General features: G+C 40.1%; 2 protein-coding genes across 6 annotated transcripts in view; both read left to right on the top strand.

Moving 5' to 3' along the window:
• The window catches only part of hdac8 (histone deacetylase 8), a 34,571-nt gene extending 22,883 nt beyond the window's left edge, over positions 1-11,688 (top strand). Inside the window, exon 11 of the mRNA XM_010900803.4 lies at positions 10,118-11,688. Coding sequence (XP_010899105.1) covers positions 10,118-10,140 — 23 coding nt within the window. The 3' untranslated portion in view covers positions 10,141-11,688. The remainder of the gene's footprint in view (positions 1-10,117) is intronic.
• A 7,297-nt stretch (positions 11,689-18,985) lies between these two features.
• cited1 (Cbp/p300-interacting transactivator, with Glu/Asp-rich carboxy-terminal domain, 1) lies at positions 18,986-24,179 on the top strand. 5 transcript variants are annotated; one of them, XM_020044227.3, is made up of 3 exons: positions 18,986-19,073; positions 19,480-19,568; positions 21,457-24,179. In XM_020044227.3, exon 3 carries the CDS (start codon positions 21,470-21,472, stop codon positions 22,037-22,039), a length of 570 nt encoding a protein of 189 aa, XP_019899786.2. In that variant the 5' UTR covers positions 18,986-19,073; positions 19,480-19,568; positions 21,457-21,469; the 3' UTR covers positions 22,040-24,179. The 5 variants fall into 5 exon arrangements, with proteins under 5 accessions (XP_019899786.2, XP_019899784.2, XP_019899785.2 ...); XM_020044225.3 differs by having other exon boundaries at positions 19,012-19,100; XM_020044226.3 differs by lacking the exon at positions 18,986-19,073 and adding an exon at positions 19,218-19,375.
• The last annotated feature ends 672 nt before the right edge of the window (positions 24,180-24,851 follow it).

Here is a 24,851-nt window from a genome sequence, read left to right as displayed (position 1 = left end):
TCTTCAGGGATCTGTGGATCTCCTCTGGAGAATTGTTAGTGAAGAGTCCAGTTTATTCAAATAAAATTATTCACCAAACAGAAATTCAATTAAAATGTTGACACCATTGAAACCAGTCCAGTCACATAATTGTTCTAACATTCATATTGCCTAGTATGCAGTAAGCATTATCACATGTAGCTCAACGGATGCAACAGAATGGCAATAAATAAAATGGCCTGAAGAAATCCAGATCAAGGCTGCTCAATCCTGGCCCTGGAGACTTATCATTGGGTAGGTTTTCTCTCCAACCCCAGTTGTGACTAACCTGACTTAGCTTTTCATCCAGCTCATTATTTGAATCAGGTGTGCAATATTAGGGTTGGAGAGAGAAACTACTTGAGGGTAGTTCTCCAGAAACAGGATTGAGCCGCCATGATCTAAATCTTAAAATATTTTATCTAGTTAGCATTTTATATATCCACTAAATGATTCCTTTAAATAAGCATGTAATATAACGCTGTTCACGTAGAGGCATTCAGTTAAAAAAGGGTGATTAAAGGTGAAAGCTCAAATATGCATTTTTGTGTCCTGAGTGCTTATCAGAATGCATGTTCAACCCAGTGGCACTCAAAAGTTAAATGCACCTTAAGACGAGAGGCATTTTTATTTTGTGTGAAATATGCTAGATGTTGACAACACCACAAAAAGTATACAAAAAACTGGTGCAGCTAGGGTGCCAGAAAATTATACAGTTAAAAAAAATACTTTTAAAAAACCGATTTGTTGTAAAACTACATAGAGTAAAATTACATTATTAATCTGTAGAAATATGGAAAATCACTTTACTTCTAAAAAAGTATATTGACGTAATTTTACAGCAAGAATAAATCGTCTCACCCAAATGTTCCCTTTTGTTGCCGTCATCAATATCTTTTAAAAATGTTTGCTCTTCAGTTTTAATGCGTTTATACATCAGCTATTTGTTTTTTGATGACTCACGCCTTACCAACTTCTACCAGAAACAATGTTGGCAGAAATATGCAAGAGTCAGAGCTCTCAAAGCAATGCATATAAAGCAGCCAATCACACCAAATAGAATCGTTTTCTATGGTTGGCACACAAACACAACCATAATCCCCAAAAAACATTCCAAAGGGTAACATTGTATATAAAGAAAAAAAAAAAAAGCTCTGTCACCTTCATATCAATTACAACAAACATAAACTTTAATAAAATGAACTGCCACAAAACTTGCCGGGATATCAGTAATAAAACAGAAATACTCAGAATCAACATTCTTGTGTTTCCTGATAACAGACTTTTCCAGTTATTTTACAGGACAAATGTTAAATTAAGGTTTTAATGTGTCATTTGATACAGAATATTACTGTCATTCTGAAATACAGAGAATAACGTACAATTGAAAGTAAATTACCTTAAAAGAACATTTATTTTTTACAGTGTAGGTAAATGGATATAGTAAGCCTTTTGTTCACAGAGGAGACTGAAATGTGAACTTTTATAGCATTTTCAAAAAAGTGAGCAACTTTGGTCAGTTTTTGCAGATTCCTGCACGACAATATAAAACAATATTACTATTGGCAGCAGGACACAGTGAACACTAGTAGTTGTATTATATACATTGGGTATTGGCACTGATATCTGATTCGATTCATGTCCCAATTTGATTGCAATTCGATTTTGATTTAATTGGATATAGTGATAATTACAATACCAATAGTGCTTATAAGAGAGATTCTTTGAGAATTTAGGATATGAAGTGCAAAGGGAACCTAGCTTGAACCTAGCTTGACATGGTAGATTACAAAAGATTACTGTTTAACACAATTAGGGCCAAAGTATTACATTGAATTGCTTTTTTTTTATGTAAATCACCAAAATAACACCGGTTCTATTTATTATTGTTTTTCAAAATATCACTAATTAAAAATAAAAAGTACCTAATTTATAAACTACCGTTAAATAATTGCAAATTAGCTTGTTTTTCAGAAGAATGTAAATTGTTCCAGATATGTGCACTTTAATAACAATACAAATTATTTTTATTTATTGTTTGTACAGTGCAGTTGTAGATCTCTGCTGCTAGCCGTTTGAATCAATGAAACAGTCGTTCAACTGAATGCTCGAATTAAGTCTGTTTTCATATAAATATGTGTCTCATCACAATCAATAATCACAGGGTTTTACTTGCATATAAAACTCAAAGGCAACTGCCTTCCCAAACTCTGAAACCACCTCTGTCTGTCGGCATGGTAAAACACAATTTTGTGCCGGGAATGTGACCGTAGGGGTAAACCTTTTTTTCATATTGGCACAGTTTCCTGCCCAGTTGGGATATTTTTAATGACAGGATGCGGGCAAAAATGTACCTTTGTGGGTCGAATTGCATATATAGTTGTATAGAAAAAATTGCATTTGGGCAATTTCTTTTTCCTTTTTTTTTTTTTTTTTTTTTTTTTATACCTTTTTTATGTCCACGGGTGACTGTGGTTTACTGTCAATTACATTTGGCCTCCCTGCATACAGGAAATGACATTGTGGAGATGAGAAATGTCTGAACAAGTGGATCCTAGTTTTATTTAACACCAAAGCATGTCAAAAAATTTCAATTAAACGTAATAATGCTTAAAACGAAAATAAACACCAATAATTTTCACTGTGGTTAATTATAAAGCTGATGAGTGATTTTTTTATATTTTTTTATCTGATTCCTAGATCTTCTAATGAACATTGGTTTTGATGCTCAGTGGATAACTGTTTTTGTGTGGCTGAGACATAAGAGGGAATAATATGCTCTGAATGCTAGAAGGATTGTGGAGCTATGCGATTGGGGGCTTAGTAAAACAGCCACCAGAAACTATTGGCTGGATGCACTTAAATCCCATAATGTCTACTACTCATCAACAGTGGAGAACGAAAAACAAAACATGAAATATGATGAAAACCTACGTTACAAATATTGCATGTATATTATATCAAGTATATCACAGAGCGCCTCCGGTGGATATTGGGGGTTGTGGTACCACAGCTGCTTAATTTTGAGCCAAGAAAAACCCAGAATCGTTTAACTAAATTCACTTTTTTTTTTACTCTGTGTCCAATTGTCACACTAATTGTTATTAACATGTTTTTATAATGCAACTGGCTTGATACATTTTTCTTTGCAAACATAAAACAAACAAACAGCACTGAACTTGAGGACACCGATTGTATCCTGGAAGTGATGTGTAGAACTCTGTAGCCCACCGTATAATTGTATGAAACCGTTGTTCAAATGAACGATAACATTTTATGCAGCAGTTTTTTAACAAAACCTCTGTTTATGTTTTCATATAAATATGTGTATCATCACAATCAATAATCAATTATCTGCATTCCCTATTGCAATCTGTGTCCAATTATTAGTTATAAACATGTATTTATAATTCTGCCTGGCTTAATCCGTTTTTCTCTGCGAACGTAAACAGCCTTTGTTCAGCGCACTAAGCTGGTGGACCACATATGAAACCAATGATGTTGTAGAAATCCTCTGAAAACGGTTAGACTGAATGTTATAGTTGAACGAGTCACTAAAATGGAGTAGTTCCTCTCAAGTCAGTGAAAAATCTTAAAAAAAAAACATGAATAATTCAGGAACTGCACATCTCTAGTGACAGCAGAGCTGCCAGAGTTGCTGGCTCCTGCTCCAGGAACCATTCTAGGATCTCCAGCACACTATTCCATCAGGTCACCACATCAGTCAGCAGCTTGTATAAAGGCTGGTCTTACAACTTCTGCTTCACTTTAAACGCATGTCAGGCCGTAGAGCTGTAGTGAAAAGAAAGGTTGCAATGAGCGTCATGCGACCAAGCAAGCGTGCGATCGCTGGAGGTTGGAGGGGATCCATTTTATGTGTGCGACAAGGCAACCAGCTCCATCAGTGCCACAACATCACAGTATCATGTTAGATTAGATTAAACTTTGTCATTGAACAGTACAACGAAATGCAGTTTGCGTCAAACCAGAAGTACAAGAATATGTACACTCACCTAAAGGATTATTAGGAACACCTGTTCAATTTCTCATTAATGCAATTATCTAATCAACCAATCACATGGCAGTTGCTTCAATGCATTTAGGGGCGTGGTCCTGGTCAAGACAATCTCCTGAACTCCAAACTAAATGTCAGAATGGGAAAGAAAGGTGATTTAAGCAATTTTGAGCTTGGCATGGTTGTTGGTGCCAGACGGGCCGGTCTGAGTATTTCACAATCTGCTCAGTTACTGGGATTTTCTCGCACAACCATTTCTAGGGTTTACAAAGAATGGTGTGAAAAGGGAAAAACATCCAGTATGCGGCAGTCCTGTGGGCGACAATGCCTTGTTGATGCTAGAGGTCAGAGGAGAATGGGCCGACTGATTCAAGCTGATAGAAGAGAAACTTTGACTGAAATAACCACTCGTTACAACCGAGGTATGCAGCAAAGCATTTGTGAAGCCACAACACGCACAACCTTGAGGCGGGTGGGCTACAACAGCAGAATACCCCACCGGGTACTACTCATCTCCACTACAAATAGGAAAAAGAGGCTACAATTTGCACAAGCTCACCAAAATTGGACAGTTGAAGACTGGAAGAATGTTGCCTGGTCTGATGAGTCTCGATTTCTGTTGAGACATTCAGATGGTAGAGTCAGAATTTGGCGTAAACAGAATGAGAACATTGATCCATCATGCCTTGTTACCACTGTGCAGGTTGGTGGTGGAGGTGTAATGGTGTGGGGGATGTTTTCTTGGCATTCTTTAGGCCCCTTTGTGCCAATTGGGCATTGTTTAAATGCCATGGCCTACCTGAGCATTGTTTCTGACCATGTCCATCCCTTTATGACCACAGTGTACCCATCCTCTGATGGCTACTTCCAGCAGGATAATGCACCATGTCACAAAGCTCGAATCATTTCAAATTGTTTTCTTGAACATGACAATGAGTTCACTGTACTGAAAGGGCCCCCAAAGTCACCAGATCTCAACCCATTAGAGCATCTTTGGGATGTGGTGGAATGGGAGCTTCGTGCCCTGGATGTGCATCCCACAAATCTCCATCAACAGCAAGATGCTATCCTATCAATATCGGCCAACATTTCCAAAGAATGCTTTCAGCACCTTGTTGAATCAATGCCACATAGAATTAAGGCAGTTCTGAAGGCGAAAGGGGGTCAAACACAGTATTAGTATGGCTTTTGTAATAATCCTTTAGGTGAGTGTATATACAAGTGGAATGAATAAGTGTGCAATTAATGCAAATGCATTACATATGGCAATTCTAAATGTGCAGTGGAAAACTCACACATTTACAGAACATTTACAGGTATTAAGTATAATGTATGTACAAGTGAGAAATAGTTTCTGCAATTCTCAATGGCATTCTGAATTTGTAATCAAGGCAAATTGAAGGAGTAAATTAGCATGTGCAACTGAAATGCAGGGATAGCAGCAATGAGCTTCCTGAGGTAGACGTGTAACAATTGAAAATGCAAGTACAGTGGCAGTTCTAAATGTTCAATGTGCAGTGAGGGCAGGGTTAAGGTGCAAGTTTTAAGGTGCAAGTCGGCATGTGCAAATGAAATACAGGAATAGCAGCAATTACACAGGAACTGAAATTGTATCAGACTAGTCCAGTAGTGCAGGGGGTGGGAATAGTTAGTGATGGGAAGTCACAGTTCAACAGGGTTACAGCAGATGGAAAGAAACTTCCTGAGCCTGTTGGTGCGAGACCGGAGAGACCTGTGCTGACTGCGTGATGGGAGCAGGGATAACCAATTGTGGCATGTGTGTGAAGGCTCCCTGGTGATGCCACGTGCCATACTCAGAAACCGCTTGTGCTAGAGGTCTGGGTGCCAGCGGTTTTTACCCCCCGTTGCAGGGCCTTTCGGGCGGCTACAAAACAACCACCAAACCACACTGGCGCAGTTGGTCAGAATGCTTTCGATTGTGCAGTGGTAGGAGTTCACAAGGATTTTGGAAAACAGACGAGCCTTCTTCAGCCTCCTGAAGAAGTGCAGGCGCTGCTGCACCTTTTTGACCAGGGCTGAGGTGTTGAGGGACCAGGAAATGTCCTTTGAGATGTGGACACCCAGGAATTTGAAGCTGTACACGCTGCCATTGATGAGAACTGGGGTGTGACAGCCGCCTTTAGACTTCCTGTAATACAGAATGAGTTCCATGGTTTTCTTTGCATTTAGAGCCAGGTTGTTATCAGCGCACCATGCCGCCAGGCACCTCCTCCCTGTAGGCTGACTTGTCATTGTCACTGATCAGGTCTTCCACCGTGGTATCGTCGGCGAACTTGACAAAGATGTTGGAGCTGTGTATAGGAATGCAGTCGTGGGTTAAGAGGGAGTTCAGAAGGGGGCTCAGCACACATCAGTGTTCAGGATCAGGGTTTTGATGGCTGGCTCTTTGTTGTCCCTGTTGAAGTGAGCATAGAACCTGTTTAACTCGTCGGTGATGGAGATGTCGTTGTTGGACTTCGTTGTTCATCCAAGGCTTCTGGTTGGGGAAGGTCTTCATTAGTTTACATGATGATGTTGTTGGTGCAGGTGTTGATGTAATCCAGAACAGAAGAAGCATATGTTTCAATCTGTATGGGAGTCATGCGTGGCTTGAGTGGCAAACAACCTCCAGTCTGTGTGTTGAAACTGGTGCTGTAGAGGTGAGTCTGACCCTTCTGGCTACACTTTGACTGTCCTCACTATTGGTTTCACACCTTTAATGAGGGGTAAATACTTGGGGAGAAGACTTGTAGGCCTCTGGAATATTTGTGTACACCTGGTCTAGTGTATTGTCTCCTATTTGATTGAATTTGGGTAAAACTGTTTTCAGATTTGAGTGATTGAAATCGCCTGTAACAATAAAGCCACCATCCATCTGGGCAGTTTGCTTCTTGCTAATATCAGCCTGCAGCTCTTCCATTGCTAGTTTAGCATCCGGTGTTATGTAGGTTGCAGTAACAACAATAGATGTAAACTCCTGAGGCAAGTAAAAAGGCCTGCACTTAGTCATCAGGTACTCCAGATTGGTTGAGCAGTGACTCCCGGTTACGTTAATGTCAGTACACCATGCTTTATTTACATAAATGCACAGGCCACCTCTTCTGGTCACAATCCACCGCTGTTCCATCAGATCTGAAGTCAGCATGTCCCTCCAGCTCGGTTACGTTGTCGGGTATGTTGTTGTGTAGCCACGTTTCTGAGAAAATCATGATGCTGCAATCCATAATCCTTTTTTGTGAGTTGATTCTTAGTTGTATTTTGTCCATTTTGTTTGCTAAAGACCGTATGTTAGCGAGGAACAGGCTAGGTAGTGAAGGCCGATGGGGGTTAGCATTAGCCTAGCCCAGAGGCCACCCCTCTTCCCTTGTCTTTGTTTATTCTCGAGTGTCCTTCCTGTTGGTGGTATAGTTGGCGTTTCCCAAGGCGACTTTACAATCTTTGGTGGGAGTTGGGAGTTGTCAGAAACTCTCACTGTGCATTGTGTTCCAGTATTCAGGAGTTCCTGTAGGCTATATATACTGTATGCTAGGCTGTACCGAATGAATGAAGTAGAAACTATTAAGTAAATTGTTGTTGGTTGCAAAAACTGGGTAGACTCTGGGCGTTGCAATGTGTTAGCAGCATTCCTCGTCATGGTGGCTGGTTCTTTCTCTCGAACCTCCTACTTATTTAACACCTCCATAGAGAAAATGAATAGATTCATTACATTGGTTTCTGGACTTTAAAATGCCCATATTATGAAAAAAACACTTTCTGGGTTTTGGGGTGTTCTTTTGTGTCTCTGGTGCTTCCACACGCATACAAACTTTGAAAAAAAAACATCCATGCTGTTTTGAGTGAGATATGGGTTTCTGAATGTCCTCTGTCTTCAGTCTCTGGGTGAGCTGTTAGAAAAATTTGAATATTCCCACCCTCCACCCCCTCCCAACAGAGCATACCTAATGTCTCCACCGTCTATAGGCTCCACCCACCAGGTACAGCAGTAACTTCTTCTCTGATATCCTCCATGTTGCTACTGATTCAGAAGCACCATGTCGAAGCACCACTTAAACTGTGCTGTTGTTGGCTGTAAAGAGGAGCACAAAACACTCCATCGCGTCCCAGCCGCATAAGACAGAAGAGCGGCATGGCTTGAATTCATTTTTGAAGGCAATGTCCCTGCTACATTTGTCAAAAAATTGTCGGTTTGTGCTAACCACTTTGAGACGGGCTGTTTCTCCAACTTTGGTCAGTACAAGGCAGGATTAGCCAAGAAACTTTTGCTAAAAGAGTGCGCAATTCCAACTTTATGTGGAATACCTGCAGACTAGGGACATGTAAGTCGTTCTATACAATTAGCTGTCTTTATTTTGCAATTCTACACAAACTAACCAAGAAGTGTTTTGGCAAACTAACATTTTAGCTAGCTACCATGGTAACAGTTAGAGTGGGCGTGGGCAAAGGAGCAGCAGCTAATGAATATGCAATGAGCAGCAGAAAACAGAACACTTTGAAAGGGACTGAAACAGAGGGTAATAGAGGGAGGTAAGAATCTTTTCCTACAAGCTATTTCCAGCAAACAACTTCAGAAACATGTTTTATGGAACTTAAAGACCTATTTTAAGCAGTCATAATGTGGGTGCTTTAAGAATCTATTTTCAGATTGTCTAAACAACAATCCCAATTAATCCCACTTGTCTTTATTCTTTAGCTGTCCCAATAGGAGAACCTTTGAAGAGCCCTTTATGTTCCAGGTAGAACACATCTTGTTTACATATAGTACCCTTTCCGCAGAGGATATTAAATGAAGAGGTGTACTTTGAGCCAAAAACTGTTCTTCTATGCAGTCTACAGGGACAGCCAAATAACTTTTTGGGTGTGAATGAATGTGTGCGTCTGTCTGTACAGGCAAGTGCATATTTAAGTGTTTGTAGGCCCACAGTAGTTCAGGCGTTCAGCGGTATGACGGCCTGCCAGTAAAACACGTTTAGCCGATGGTAGGGGATTGAACAGCTGAAACAGACGACTCCTTAGTAATCTAACCTTGAGTTGAGTCACTGTGGTGCCCACTTGACAACACTGATGGCGTTGGCCCATGTAAGTTCTCCAATGGGAGAACACAGAGGAGTTTCAAACTGCTGACTGGATGTACTGCAGCCCTGTTTATGTTGATGGGCCATGTTCCTTTTTCCTTAAAGTCAACATCATCTCCTTTGTTTTGCTGACGTTGAGGGAGAGGTTGTGCCACTGTACACTGACGACACCTCCCCCCTCCCTGGCCAATGCCAGCCAATTGGCATCCCCTGCGGGGCCTACCTGCCTCTTGTCAGCTAGCGGCACTGTCAAGGCTCGAATGTAGGTTGCAGTCGACAGCTTGGCGTGCATTATTGACTGTCATGACAAAGATTTCTTTGGAAATGAGCTTCCCACCATCATGTTGTTATGCAATTGAGGGGTGTTACATTTGTTTATTTACATATTCTGTTTCCTCATTTGCATCTATGCTCCTGTTAAGGAAGTGCATGAATTGTGTGTTTAGCATTTTGATGGAAATGTTCATGGGAGCTGCTGCAGAGACACACACCACAAGTCATTTGCTTCTAAATGTTTTTCAGCCTGTGTACTAGTACACATGTACAGTATAATATATCTCTTTGTCTCTCTTTCTATTTCTGTGCCTCTCCAGGATCACTCCCACTCTACATACAGTGTTTGAAATGTTGAACAAACATAGGTCTGCATTACATTTAGACAACTGAACTCTTAGTCACCGCTAAGCCAAGTCCTCCCCCACACACACCCACATACACCTCGTTATCAATACCCCACTAACAGGAGGCTAACTTTGCTAGTCTTCTATCTCTGCATAAATCAGATGTATCACTGACAGGCCCGCTATCCATACTTAGCGTCAATGCTAACACGCTGTTAATATTGACACGGGTGAGGTGACAGGCCTCAGATTGAATTCAGAGATAAATGAACACTTTATTGTGTGTGTGTGTCATGTGTCGTGTTTTTATTGCATATGTTTGCTTATCTATGATTTAATTTGACCCTGTTTTTCCTCCTCTCCCTCCTTCCATTTCCACCCTCTGTTTACAGGGAATTTGAAGAATGTGGTTTAAAGGAGGAGTCTCTGTCTCCTGTTTCCAATCAGGTCCTCCTGGGGTAATGAACTCTCACACAAACATACACACACGCTAATGAGGAAAGTATGTTGAAGCTCCATCTTTTGCCAATGGAGGTGTGTGTGGAGTTGGAGAGAGATTGGAAAACATGACTTTGAATGTTTCTGGGGAGGGGGGGTAACTTTTATTGCAGGGGCCTAGAATGAGGATAAGGGTCCAGTTGTTGCCTGTTTCACTTTCAGTCTGTGTCCTTCAGTTTATGTACTTTTTTTTTTTTAACTGGGGGAGGGGGATTTGGGTTCAACTAGCCATGGACCACTGAAAATTTCTTCCCAATAAAATGGCTTGTAATGACAAACCATCTCAGAGTTGGAGGGCAGATTCAAGAACAAAATTCAGAAGATTCATTTTTCTTTTTAAATCCTTAATGAAATGACATGGCCCAGAAAATACCTAGTTTCATTTTACTTCTAAATTCTCAGACCAGGTCTTCAGCTATGGTTATTAAGTCAGAGGTTTGCCCAAATGGGTTGTGGGTGGACTGGAAAACTATCAAACATCTATGTACTAAAGTGTTGGAAACACATAGGGCAGGCAGTGGTGGTATTTAATGTACAGTTGTGCTAAATTAATAAAGCAGACACATGGGGACTTGTGTTACCTCCTTGGCCCAATGACAAATCAACCCCTAAATACTAGTGCTCTCTAGTCTATCCATTTAACCAGCATAGTGCAGCTAAATATTTTGCTGTGCAACCTGGATTTAATTTTTTTTCTTAAAAAATTCACTATTCTACTTTCTACCTCATTTATTTACACCAATGCTCCTTGTACATTTTAAAAAAATAAATTAAAGAAGAATCAACTTACAAATCTGTCTTATGCCCTCGTGGAGATCTGAGAGGACTTGACAGATGTATGCAATCTAGTAATTGCTTCAACTTGTCCTCGGATAGAACGTGCATAAGATTCCCCATAATACTTATACCAGTCATATCCTCTCAGATCTCCAAAAGAGCATGAGGTTAAGGGGTCGATTTGGGATTGGGCTTTTAACTTGCTTGCCTCGTGCTGCATGTTAAACCCCACTGGATATAAGTACCAAAACAGACAGTCTGGGCTGAGTTACCCAAAACAACGAAGATAATCTTAAGCCTGAGCAAGAACCCCAACAACAACTTTGGTATTATATGATCTTGGTGCCAAAGTGACTCGTCAGCATATTTCTTGTCAGTTGAGGAACAGACAAGGATAACTCTTAGCATTATTTTGTACTGCACAGTCAATGTGTTTGAAGTTGCATGTTAATGATATGATCTCCTGTGAAATGAAGTCTAGCAAAAGCAAATTTGTCCCGTTTCCATTTTAATGGCATGTTTTAAATTGAACTGTTCATTAGGAGTGTAAGTGTTTTGTATCATTTTGCTTTTGGTTTCACAAAAGTATGACAATGTTGAGGGAAAATGCTTTTTAAAGGGTTTGTTTTTGCCTTCTGTACAATGTAAATATAATCTTTTAGTAAAAAAAAGTGACTTTGTTGTTAAATTGTCCTTCTTTTTTTCATGCAAACATCAACTTCCACATTGTCCAGGAGGAAACTGACCCATTCCCTATATAATGTACTACTTTTGGCCTCTGTTTTGTAGGCCATGGTCAGAGGAAGTGCAATATCATTTGAAATGTGATGCAAGAAGATCATACACTCTCTTCCCTCTCCTCTCTTTGTTTATCACTCTGTCACACACTGTTGAATACTTACACAAACCAAATCTATGGATTGTTTGCTTGGCTGTTGTTATCCTTAGAGTGCATATGAAACAAATGACACTTGTTAGTCTGCTTATAGGGATATGATGGATAATGCAACCGTTTGAACACATCCCTTAAACGGCTCTGGCAGGCTGTTACACGTAAGGTAGCAATCTGGATTTGCCAAATCATTTGGGTCCTAAATGAATGACATTCATCCATTTATTCTAGAAGAATAGAACTTCTGTCTCATGAGCTTAGTTTTGCTGTTGTACCCAAGCAGAACCCAAAATCTCAGCTTGTTTTACGCCAATGTTTGTTAACAAAGGACATTTTAAACGTTGTTTAAACTGAAATGTTCGTGGAAGGTCAGTCCGTACCTCCCTAGCGTGGTCTGAATTTTATAGTGCTCCCATTTTGCTTGCCCCATTTCTCAGGTTTTTTTGCGTTTTGATTGTCCCTCAGTGATTTTCGATCCACTTCAGATAAGGTGTTTTCTTGAGGCTTACCCCACCACAGTGTTTTGATCAACCCTTTGTCAACCTATTTGCAAAAACAGGGCAAAATATATGCCACGGTTTTGATAAGTCACCTCGTCTTAAACATATTTACACTGTTATGAAAACGCAGAGGTGTACCAGAGGCTGAGCTTAGCTCTCTTCCCAATGGGTGCCCCCCCCCCAATTTTATTTTATTATTATCACTACCTGACTTCCCACATCAACGATATAGGCAGATAGTATTAATTCCCTTAATAATTTAAGGAGGTTTCATCTGCCATGATGAACGTATTATTAGGCTGCAACATTTTGTACCTACAGTTCCAAGACCTTGCTGCTAGCTGTTGTTGGACCTGGATCATCAATGAGTATCTTTTCAACGATAAGACCAGCGTTCTTGTGGGCCCGTGATTGGCTCCCGTTGATGCCGTGCACCCGTCGCACCCATTAAATCACCACCTCTGATGCAGGAAAACCTGGCATGGAGCCTTAATTCTCCAACAAATGACCGACTGTTTGATAACTCACCACTAATACATGTCCTATCCCATAGGCTGATTTCTACATTGAGCTCATTCGTTGATTTGAAAACACTGCTTTTTAAAAACACAGGGAGGGTTTATAGCCTTTGTAAGTAATTATTTAATAATGTTTAGTATCCATTTATCAAAAGTCATGTTTAGTAACATTTATTTCATATAAAAACACATCTTTCCTGCAATCTTCCACCTTAGAAGTTGGGTCTGTGATGATTGTCATATGAATCTGTTAATCTTTGATTATTGAAGTGAACATAGCCCAGCTTTTGTGACAGGGTCTGAATACTTATGTGCATCAGATATTTTTATTTTCAATAAACTGGCAAACATTTCTAAAAAGTTGTTTGCTTTTTTATTATGCATTGTTGTGTTTAGATTGATAGCAAACAAAATAAATGTTAACTAAAATATGTCTAACTCTACAAAATTGTAATACTTTCCCAAAGTATTTGGTGTTACTGTATCTAATCTTTTAAAGCAATAAATATAGCTCATGCAGTTTATTAGTATTATTAATACAGGCGTATCATAGCACCAAGTCTTGGGGAATAATAAGCTAGGAGGATCTTGTTTCAAAAAGAGAGGAAGAATTCCAAGTTGCTCGTCCTAAGCTTGTTCTCTTCCTTTTCTTTTTTAGGTTGAAAAACCCCCTCATATTGTCTATCATCTGGAAGAGAATATAAAAGATTTACAATATAGAATTCATGGAAATGGTTAGAGAACATAGAAAATAGTATTTACCCTTTGGTGTATCAATATAAAAAAGAATGTTGTTTGTCAGCACATCAGCTCATTCAGGAATTAATCAGACCACACTCTTTACCTCAATTCTTTACCTGGGACAACTCTATCCGAGCTTCGGTTTTTGCCTTCTCTAAGGCATCCATCTGTAGCCCTTTTTCGCTCAATAGGGCCTGCCATCTCTGCTCAGCTTCACTGTTCAGCCTGTCCAGCCTGACGCTGGGCTGCAACTGTCTGGTGGACCTTCTCCACTTCAGAAAGGTTTTTGGCCAGCTGAGTGTTGGTCTTGTCCCAGGCAGTTTTCTCCTCTTTGCCTACAACTCCACATTGGCCTTGTTTTCCTGCCCTAGCTGGTTGCAGACGGTTTTAATGGTCTCCAAATCGAGCTTTGCACTGGTCAGGTTGTTCTCCAGCTGAGTCTTCTGTGCCACAATTTTTTGCCAGCTCAGCTCTTGTCTGGTTGTGGGCAGTCTTCTCCTTTTTCAGAACTCTGCTAGCTAGGAGGCCCTGCAGTCATCATGCTCCAGTCTGGCCTTGACATCTTCAATATCCTTTTTGAGCTGTGATGCTCTAGTCTTAGCCTTCTCTTTGACGTTAAGCTTCGTCTCCATCAGTTGTAGAGAATTCTTCAACTGGGAGGCCCTGGTGCTTTTGATGATATTGGAGATACTGGATTTTTGATTTCCATGAGCTGTAAGCCATAATAATCAAGATTGAAACAAAAAAGGCTTGGAATATTTCACTTTATGTGTAATGAATCTAGAATATATGAAGGTGTCACTTTCTGATTTGAATTACGGGGGAAAATGTACTAGATGCACCTGTCTGCTGGGTTTAATTTACATCTTGACTGTAAACTCTGCAAAGAAATAGACCAGATACTTTTAAATTTTCTATGGAGGAACCGTACACACTACATAAGAAAATCTGTATCTTTGTCATTCATTTGCAAACACATTTTTTCACCACACAGATGTTATATTTGGAATAATTGGGACATATTGTATAAAAATATTGGTTCTGAAATAACATTCTACTGGTGAGTCAACTTTTTAATGCTGGAGGCTTCTTGCTTAATTATAAGGATTTCTTATCACTATACAAGATCCCTGTCACTCCTAGAGATTTTGCTATTGTTATTGATTCCATTCCATCAGGTGTTTCTGTCTTTTTCAGGAATGTATTAAGACCTGACCCCCTGTCCTTACTCTCTACAAATACACCTCTTGACTCACCAGTAGGAAAAATCAGTTTTTCTTCTGGTTTTCACAAGAACAATAGAGGTATACACCGATCAGCCATAACATTATGACCACTGACAGGTGAAGTGAATAACACTGATACACCCATCAGCCATAACATTATGACCACTGACAGGTGAAGTGAATAACACTGATACACCAATCAGCCATAACATTATGACCACTGACAGGTGAAGTGAATAACACTGATACACCGATCAACCATAACATTATGACCACTGACAGGTGAAGTGAATAACACTGATACACCGATCAGCCATAACATTATGACCACTGACAGGTGAAGTGAATAACACTGATACACCCATCAGCCATAACATTATGACCACCAGGTGAAGTGAATAACACTGATACACCCATCAGCCATAACATTATGGCCACTGACAGGTGAAGTGAATAACACTGATAATCTCGTTATCATGGCACCTGTTAGTGGGTGGTATATATTAGGCTGCAAGTGAACATTCTGTCCTCAAAGTTGATGTGTTAGAAGCAGGAAAAATGGGCAAGCGTAAGGATCTGAGCAACTTTGACCAAGTTATGAAGGACCAAATTATGATGGCTAGACGACTGGGTCAGAGCATATCATAGCCCTTGTGGGGTATTCCCGATCTGCAGTGGTCAGCACCTATCAAAAGTGGTCAAGGGAACCGGTGAATGGGCAACAGGGTCATGCATCAATGAGCCAAGGCTCATTGATGCACGTGGGGAGTGACAGCTGGCCCGTGTGGTCCAATCCAACAGACGAGCTACTGTAGCTCAAATTACTGAAAATGTTAATGCTGGTACTGATAGAAAGGTGTCAGAACACACAGTGCAGTGCAGTTTGTTATTCATGGTGCTACGTAGCCACAGACCAGTCAGGGTGCCCATGCTGACCCCTGTACCACTGCCGAAAGCTCATTGTTGCAGATCATGTGCACCCTTTCATGGCAACAGTATTCCCTGATGGCATTGGCCTCTTTCACCAGGATAATGCGCCCTGCCACAAAGCAAAAATGGTTCAGGAAAGGTTTGAAGAACCGAACAATGAGTTCAGTGAGTTGACTTGGCCTCCAAATTCTCCATATCTCAATCCAATTGAGCATCTGTGGGATGTGCTGGACACCAAGTCTGATCCATGGAGGTCCCACGTCATAACTTACAAGACTTAAAGGATCTGCTGCTAATGTCTTGGTGCCAGATACCACAACACACTTTCAGAGGTCTAGTGGAGTCCATGCCTCAACAGGTTTTTCTGACAAACACTCAGAGACTGTGGTGCATTTGTTTTGGCTTTGAGTTGATGTTAAAAGCTTTTGGCAAGATAACTAGATTTATAAATGACAATATTCATAATGATTTTATCCTACTCTTGAAAGAAGTCTTGCTGGGATTCTTTACCTTAAATAGAAGTAAAATGAAACAATTTTATGTAATGAATTTCATTATTTTATTGGCCAGATTTCACATTCATAAATGTACATTTATGAATAGAAAACCCTGTTTTCTTATTTTACAGAAGGAAATCGATCAATGTTTTAAAGCAATCAAATATTCCAGCAAAAAAGCCCTTAAGATCAACAGTATTTGTTTGTCGCTTAAGGTCTTTATGTAATGTCACATTGTACCTCCTAGCTTGTATGTTCATTGTATACCTGTAATATTACTTGTTTTTCATTGTATTTACTTGTTTGTAACACCTGTTTATATGTATATTTGTTCTGCTTGAACACCAATAAAACCAGAGTAAGAACCAGGCAAGCTGAGTTCATCCAGCCCACGATTTGAAGAGAGTGTTGTTCCCCTCACTGAATTTGAACCTGGGTTTCCCACCTGAGAAGCTGTGTCTCTAACCACTACACCAGAGAACTATGCATTTGCTCAGTGTGGGTATAGCGTCTTGACATAAGATCATGTCATGCATTAACATCATGCCAAGTTTGAATGTTTTGCTAGATACCATTAAGCATTGTGGTATTTCTATCAATATTACTATCCGCTACCTGACTTCCTAGCTCAAAGATATAGGTAGATAATAGTAATTAATACGCTTGTGAAGCCAATCCTACCGTAGATGTACTGGCCTCTAATTGTGATAACGTAATAGAAACACGCAATGTAAAAATACTAAATAATTTTATGTGAGAGGTCAAGGGCAGGCTCCTCACCCACCATGAGCCCCACCTCCTGCACCGCTGGTAGTTCATCGCCACTGATTGGCTGGGTCTGTACTTTGTTAGGTTGAAATATGCTTAAAAATGAAAGATGGGTTCCTAGAATCGTATTTCATTTAGAAGGAGCCCCAAACAAGACAGGCCACGGATTCACAAAATATTTATGAACAGTTCTCATTTCTGTCCTTATAACACATTTTTCACACTATTTTTTTTTATCTGGTAGGCCTATGTTTTTAGATTGACATTTGTAATAAAACGCGGGCCAAGGCAAAGACAGAGGAACCAAAACAATTTGATCAATTCAGCTTAATGAACGTTTACCATTTCTTAACCTGCACTACCACATATTCCTGACAGCTTCACTAAAAAAAAACTATCTGAGCCTATAGAATGTTTCCTAACCTCCCCTGAATGAAATCAAACTCTCATCTCTCTTCATTCTCTGTTCATGTAGTTGAAAAGCACACCTGCCTGCCGCGTCCCGTGTGTCCACTACACCAAGACTTCCCAACGACATTTTATTCAAAACATAGTGTTTCCATCTTGTGGCACATCATCATTTCTTGCAATAGGTTACAAAAGTTAAATATTTCCGCGAAGTTATGACGAGGGTGTCAAATAATCCTAAATTATTGTTACACTTAACACTGACGTTAATGTTATGCTTTTGTTTATTGAAATGTGTTTTAACCCCAGCCTCTCAGAACAGAACTTCAATGGAACAGTAGGCTTCTTAAGACAAATCACCCGCTGTACTTTTAATGGGAGATCGGTCAGTTGATTGTAGCCGACTCTCCCACAAAATGTCCAAAGTGATACATTAGAACATTAATCTTGATTGGCGATTTAATTTTTTGTGTTAAATATTTTGTGTTCAATAAAACAAAATAAAACAAAGCCTATATCAAATAGATTTCAGGATCTACAAGATTCTTTATGCATTAAGTGCAATTTTACAGTCATGTAGCCTATACAACATTTAGGTCTAGTAAAATGCACTTTAATGTTATGTTTTGGCATAAAATGTAGCCCTTTGGTAAGGTTTGTATTATCTTTCAGATCAAATTTTAAGATTGTAGACTTGAATAGCCAAGGTTTATGGCGATCTCCCTTCTCTTGCCATGGTTTTTGCAGCCAGGCTTAAAGTTCCAGAGTCACAGGCAGTTTACTTGGCTGTATGCGCCAGCAATTCACGAAGAGGTTACCTATTTGTCTAGTTTTGCATGGGAAATTGAAAACCGTTCGTCTCATTTGCATATTGTTTTCCCAACGGGAATAAAGAGGACTTCCATACATCATGCCTAATCTACATGAGAACTGTGCCCGCGCTCTTACAGGACTTGACCACAATAAAGACAGATGCTCGTGAGCCTTTATGTGGTTAACTGAAAAGGAATTAAGGCGCGTGGCGTTTTAAAAGAAAGCGCTTTGGCTGGGTGGTTGTAATTTATGTTAACTGACAATGTTAAGATGCTAGCTGTTCAGAATCGATCAATTAAGGATCTTCAAGACTGAAATAAGGTTGTGAAACTTCGGTATAGATAGCCTATAACTCCAATCAGCATTTTTATATGATAACATTTAGATGTATTTGACGTAGTTACCAAAGTTGTTTTAGGCTATTAAATAGGCGTAAGAGTGCGTGCGTGTGGGTGAGTTAGTGTGTTTATGTGGGTGTAGCCTATGCAAGTCTCTGATCTAGTTTTCTATTTTTGGTATTCATTATTTTACTATGTGTAAATCATCCTTTCTTTCAAGAGAGTTGAGGTGTGATTGAGGTTTGATGGGGCTTTGCTTTCCCTAGTGATAATCAGTGAGATGTCTGTAAAAAAATAAATAAAAAAGTGTCCTGGAATAGAAAAGAACGCCATTTGACCTGTGTTTGTAGAGAAAAGCGCTCGCACTTAAGAATAAAGAACATCTGCTTCAGAAGAGCGCTTTCACGACGGACACATGAACTGTGGAAACTGGATCACTCCGGTACTGGAATGAACTATTAACCTAACGGTTTGTTAAACGATCATTGAATTGCGTCAGTCCAATTCCCCTGAAATCTATGCCATTATTCTGTAATGTCCCGCCACAAACGCATCTCACCCGGGAGGGTCTAGAGGGTCGAGTGTGTGTATGTGTGTGAGAGAGGAAGAGAGCGAGAGAATAATACTTTTGATTCAGTTACAACCCCATTGAGGGATCTCTGTCAGTCGCCCAGTCTTTTATTACGCACGGAGAGAAGAAAGAGAAGGCAAGACGCTGCACGGCGGTTTAGTCTACTTTATATGGTTACAGCTTTCAACAGTTCCTTGCCAGTGACTTGCTGAATATATATAACTATTGTCACTCACTTTCTATTCACAACTAACATTTACTGGTGTGGGTTTTCAAGTTGGAGTTCCTTTTGGTGCATTTGGACCTCACAACATTTCGCTCCACACATCGACCTGCTCTGCTACGCTGAACGTGGCTTTCTAAAAGGTTTGTTAATTCATATATATATTAAATGTAAGCTATTTAGAAGTTATAGAAGTTTTTTTTTTATTACCCAATATGCGTATTTCTTTAAAATGTTTATTTAAAAAAAAATGTAACTGCAATTGGCATGCCCCCACTAAAATGGTAAATTAAATGCATTTGACGCAGTATTTTAATTGATTTATACAGCCTTTATACAGCCCAATAAATAATGTGGTTCAAAACGCCTGGCTTCGACCAAGCAATTTTTTACATTTTACCAGATCGATTTTGAAGTGAATGTTTGTCACAAATACTAATCGCCTGTGGCCTGTTTTATGCAAAGTAGGCTAATTGCATATATTGTCTAATTAATATCCTTTCAGCAGTGTTTCCTCTATTCCGAACAAATGTATGGATTCTAGTAAAAGCGTTGCCATGCCTAGCCGGAGCAAATGACCGTGTGTGCATCTTGACAGGCGTTATTTCCTCGTCACGTATTGTTATTGTGTAGGCTAATCGACACCGAGGTTGTCGGAGCGAAGAGTAAAGGCATTGTATTATCATCTCTTTCAAGTCTAACCCGCAAGTCAAAAGGGAAACCGATATGATTAAATTATGGAAAAGCTGTTCCAAGTAACTTGTGATTGACATCATAATGTGATTCGTTTTATATGCTAAATAATCTAGCTGATTGATTTAATAATCATTATCAATCAACCGTTTCTATCTTCTTGGCAATTTATTAAGAACGTTTCTTGAGAGACCTACCACAAAAGGCCCAGGTGGAATACATAAAAAAACGCATAATATACATAGGGCAGGGTATTTGACCAGAATTTTGTCATAGGCCGTTGTTTCTTCTATTTGAGGTTTCTATTTTGAACAGATTTAAAAAAAATCTGTCTGTTCACACCATCACTCTGTAATAGAAAGTTGTTGTGAGAGCCAATGTACAGTCCACCTCTGACAGTAATCAACTAATGAATAATGAACACAAAGGTCCAGAGACGAGCACACACTGGTGAATACTAAGAAGAGCTGCCATGGTAGGCCAGGAGATGTGTCCTACAGGTCCAGTGCAGCTGCATGCCTGCCTACAGCAATTACTCTCCTAGATATGGTTTGGGCAGGAAGGGGGTGAAGGCGGGAGGGGGGGTGTCTGCAGTGGATCAACACATAATTAGCTGCCTTCAATGACAGCCTTAACGTGTGTCTATCCCCCCCTCACACACACACACGCACACACACACACACACACAGGCACACAGCCTACTTCAAAACTCCTTTCTCAGGGTGATATGTGTTTTTCATGTGACTCAGTCATCAGAGGGTCTGTTGTTTTTTAACCCTCTTAGAAATCCCAGCCGGTCCCCTCACTCTAAGCCTGGACGGCATTTCAGTGGTTAATTTACCTCATTATCTGTATCCCAAATGGCCCCCCATACCCAATGTGGGTGACTAGTTTTGAACAACTGACTTTGGAGCAAACATGTAGTGTTTTCTAAACCTTGGCTCTTGACAAATGAAGTGTACCATTTGGGAACCCTTCTTTCTCCCTGAGGCATGACCCACCAACATATTGGTTTGTTTTCTGTGACCAATTAGCCAGAACCCAGTCTCCTGTCAAAATCCATTAGTTGGATTAGGATATTTAGTGGGTAGCCTAGTTAAGCAATTGACTTTGGACTGTAAAAAATAACTGAAGCAAAGCCTTTATCTTCACTGTGAAATACAACTGCTAGCTAAGTTATAATGTCTCATCTGTACTTCTAGATGTTTTTGAAGTGCCTTTTCATCGTAAGAAGAAGCAAAAAACCACACATGGTTCCTGTTTGTTGTTTTTATGTTTCCCCTCCCACTTTGTCTCAGTTTGACATCATCATAGTACCATCCCTTTCTCTTTTCACAGGTGTCCCCAGGTGATGACCTCACTGCTTTTCTCCACCCCTGCACACGTTGTCATGAAGGACCGCGAGCCTCCATCACCCTCCCTCACCCTTCTGCACTACCCCGGGACACCAGGCACCGTCAAAACCTCAGGCGGGGGCCCCTTCCCCCCCTCCTCCACCCTCCAAACCTCAACCTCTCCATCCCTCTCCAAACCCCAGCCCTTCTGCCTTCAGACCCTCCAGACCTCAGGCCCTCACCTTATAGCCAGCATGCAGCTCCAGAAACTGAATTCTCACTACCAAAGTCTAGCCGGAGGTGTAGGTGGCGGCGGAGTCTCTGGCCCCACCTTGGGACCCCAAAGGGGGTTTGGGGGCTCAACACTGGGCTCGGCTACGCATCTAGTTGGGGTTACCCCTGGTGTCATTGGAGGGGGGAACCAGGGTTGTGGTTCTGGGGGGATTATAGACTCTGACCCAGTGGATGAGGAGGTTCTGATGTCGTTGGTCATAGAGCTAGGTTTGGACCGTGCCAACGAGCTACCAGAACTTTGGCTGGGACAAAATGAGTTTGACTTCATTGCAGATGTACCTGCCAGATGCTGACCCTCTGAGATAGAGGGATGAAAGGAGGGGATCCGTGTTCCCTCAACCTTTCTTTTCTCCTGTCGCTGTAGTTCAGATTGACAGAACATGTGGTGTACCAGCCGAGGACTGCTCAACATACCACTCGCATAGAACCTTTTTTGTGGGGTAATCTTCAGAAGGAAAAACAATGTGCACAAACTATTCCAAAAAGAGCATTTTTGTCTCTGTTTTTTCTGTTTTTTTCTCTGGACTTCTTGTTTTCCCTCTGAGAGGACACTGGTATGGGTTATCAATGAAAATGTTTGTGTGTCTGTGAGCGATCGACAAACAGCAAACAACATGAAGCACAGCCCAGTAAATTGCCTTTATTTTGTCCTTTGTGGTGCACAAACGCCCCTGAAATAAGGTTTCACTGAGGGATTGAAATGTTCAGAGACAAACAGGTTTAACTGAGCCTCCAGCCTGTCTGTCAGTTTCACTGTACATCCCAAGGGCCTCCTAAACACACACACCGGCGAAAGGATGGTATTACGATCCAGTAATGGAAATAGCAGCTGTGAAACAGGCACTTGTTCTGTTACCCCTGCGTTCAGGAGAGTTCAGAGGGTTTGATGGGACAGCGCGTGCACATGTTGTGTATTTCCCTGCATGTGTATGTTTGTGCCTGTCTAGATGTGTGTACCCGTGTGTGTGTGTGTGTCTGTGCGTGCATTTGTGTGTGTCTGAGCGTGCGTGTGTGCAGAGATGCATGAGACAGAAGACTGACAGACCCGAATAGAGGCCTATCAGAAGCGTGTGTAGTCTCGGTAACCGGACCTCTACGCTGCTAACTGTGTGTAACTAAATAAATGAATGAGTTAACGTCAGTGGTCTTCATATGCCCTGCCTCCTGGTAACTCTGGAGAAGGATCAAATCCCCCCCCAAACACACACCCCACACACACACACCTTTTCAAAGTATCTTCTCTCCCGCGGTCTACGATCCAAGACCCTCCATCACTACCTACTCAACCATTGTTAAAGTCAATGGCCCTATTGGTCCAAGTCAAATGAGTGAACTATATGCAGGCGATAGGACGCTACTAAGATGAACACACAATGTATTCATGTGTGAGAGGTTAGGTTACTGTTAATGAGATGGTTAAAGGACACATTTCTTTTGTTCTATCCCTTTGTTTGGGTTTGAAATTTTAGATGATTAATGATCAACTGATGAGTAATTGACTTTTTTCAGTTTTACACTACCAGTTCGGAAGACTTTATAGAGTGTTTCCTCCTTAGAGAGTCATGAAGAGGAAAAGTCCCCATTCAGATTTCTCAAGTTCCATTAAATATTATTCTAAGTTATTCTTCGACATGCGTTTTTCACCATGTGATATGTTTGTATCTTTTTTTGACCACTTGGGTTAGTCAGACAGTGGTTTTACAGATCCAAAACAGGAGTAACTTTAATCTGAACAGGGGTCCTTTGTGGTTTTGTAGTTTAAGTTGTAGATGCTGGATCACATGCTTATTGAAAAACAGCAGTGAGTGTGTACATGTCTCTGCGCTTGTGTGCGTGCTTGCAAGTGAGTGTGCCTCATGGGGAATTATTCCTGTAAATGACACTTAAGGTTTGACTCCAAGGAAATGCAAGATAATATGGTAACACACAAACTAGTTTTTTTCTGGTCAGAAACTCTTTGAGCTTGTATTGTAGCAAGAACATTTACTTTAAATGATGTTTGTTTTGCTTTGCCTTTTATGACAATTCACATTTTTTGTGATCTTTTATTTTTGTTTTAGCTCAAAACCTGGCTTTTTGTTGATTTTTGTAAAGAAAAAGAAATGTTGGATATTGAATATATGTTTGTTAATAAAAAATCACTTGTCAAGTAGATACTGCACTGATTGTATGGTCCTAAGTTTTTCTATAAATCAAACCTATTGAATTGAGGCCTTAGTTTGTTCTACAGAAGTGGAGAGGACCTATGCTTTTTTATATGTATATCTTTTAGTTTTATCTTCTATATGATGGATGGAATCATGAACAAAGGATGATTTTTGTTTTAGCACTTTGTCTCTGCATCTCATTTGTATCTTTATGAAAATATGTAAATTACTAGATCATATTTAAATGCTTGTATTTTTGTTACTTCTGCATTTTGGGAACAATAAATGAGACCAAACTGAATCTTATATTTGTTATTTCTCCAAATCAATTTAAATGGAAACATTTTCATATCATCAATTAATTCAATATCAAGCAATGATTGCTGACAACAATAAACATTTTTTATTATAACATGTCGCCATCTAGTTGTGACTTTAAGTGCTACAAGTCCTATAGTAAAAGGAGGATAGTGGTTACCTACGCCTATTGAAACTGAAGACAGAATATTGGTAGCCATGATTTTAGAACATTTTCAATTGACCGTAGACAAACTTTTAACACTATTAATCTCCTGTGAGGGCACTGCGTGTTAACAGAACCACATTACACAATATTGTATTTCTGCCTTTCTGTTAACACTTATAAATTACGGGTCAAGCGTAATGTCATGCCATTGTGTAAGTATGAGTAGACAATTCATAGCATATGAAAGCAAGCTAAAAGAGAGAAAGACGTCACTTGTGACATGACATTTTGCAAGAGGAACCCACCAGATTCATAACGGTTTTATTATCTTGGGAGGCATAAACAGAAGGGCTCTGTTGTGAGCGCAGGCATTTCCTGACATGGATAGCAAAATCTGAGGCATGAAGGAGAAAGACCCATATGGAGCATATATATACTATAATGTATTCGTTTATTAAGGGTAATACTATGAAAATCAATATTCAGGAAATA

The sequence above is a fragment of the Esox lucius genome, chromosome 24 (assembly GCF_011004845.1).
Source record: "Esox lucius isolate fEsoLuc1 chromosome 24, fEsoLuc1.pri, whole genome shotgun sequence".
Classification (NCBI taxonomy): Eukaryota; Metazoa; Chordata; class Actinopteri; order Esociformes; family Esocidae; genus Esox; species Esox lucius.
The sequence above is the reverse complement of the archived record's forward strand: the minus strand, read 5'-3'. Positions and strand labels throughout refer to the sequence as shown.

Excerpts from the sequence above, each read along its gene's own strand:
- cited1 (XM_020044227.3), top strand. The coding sequence starts at position 21,470 with ATGACCTCACTGCTTTTCTCCACCCCTGCACACGTTGTCATGAAGGAC.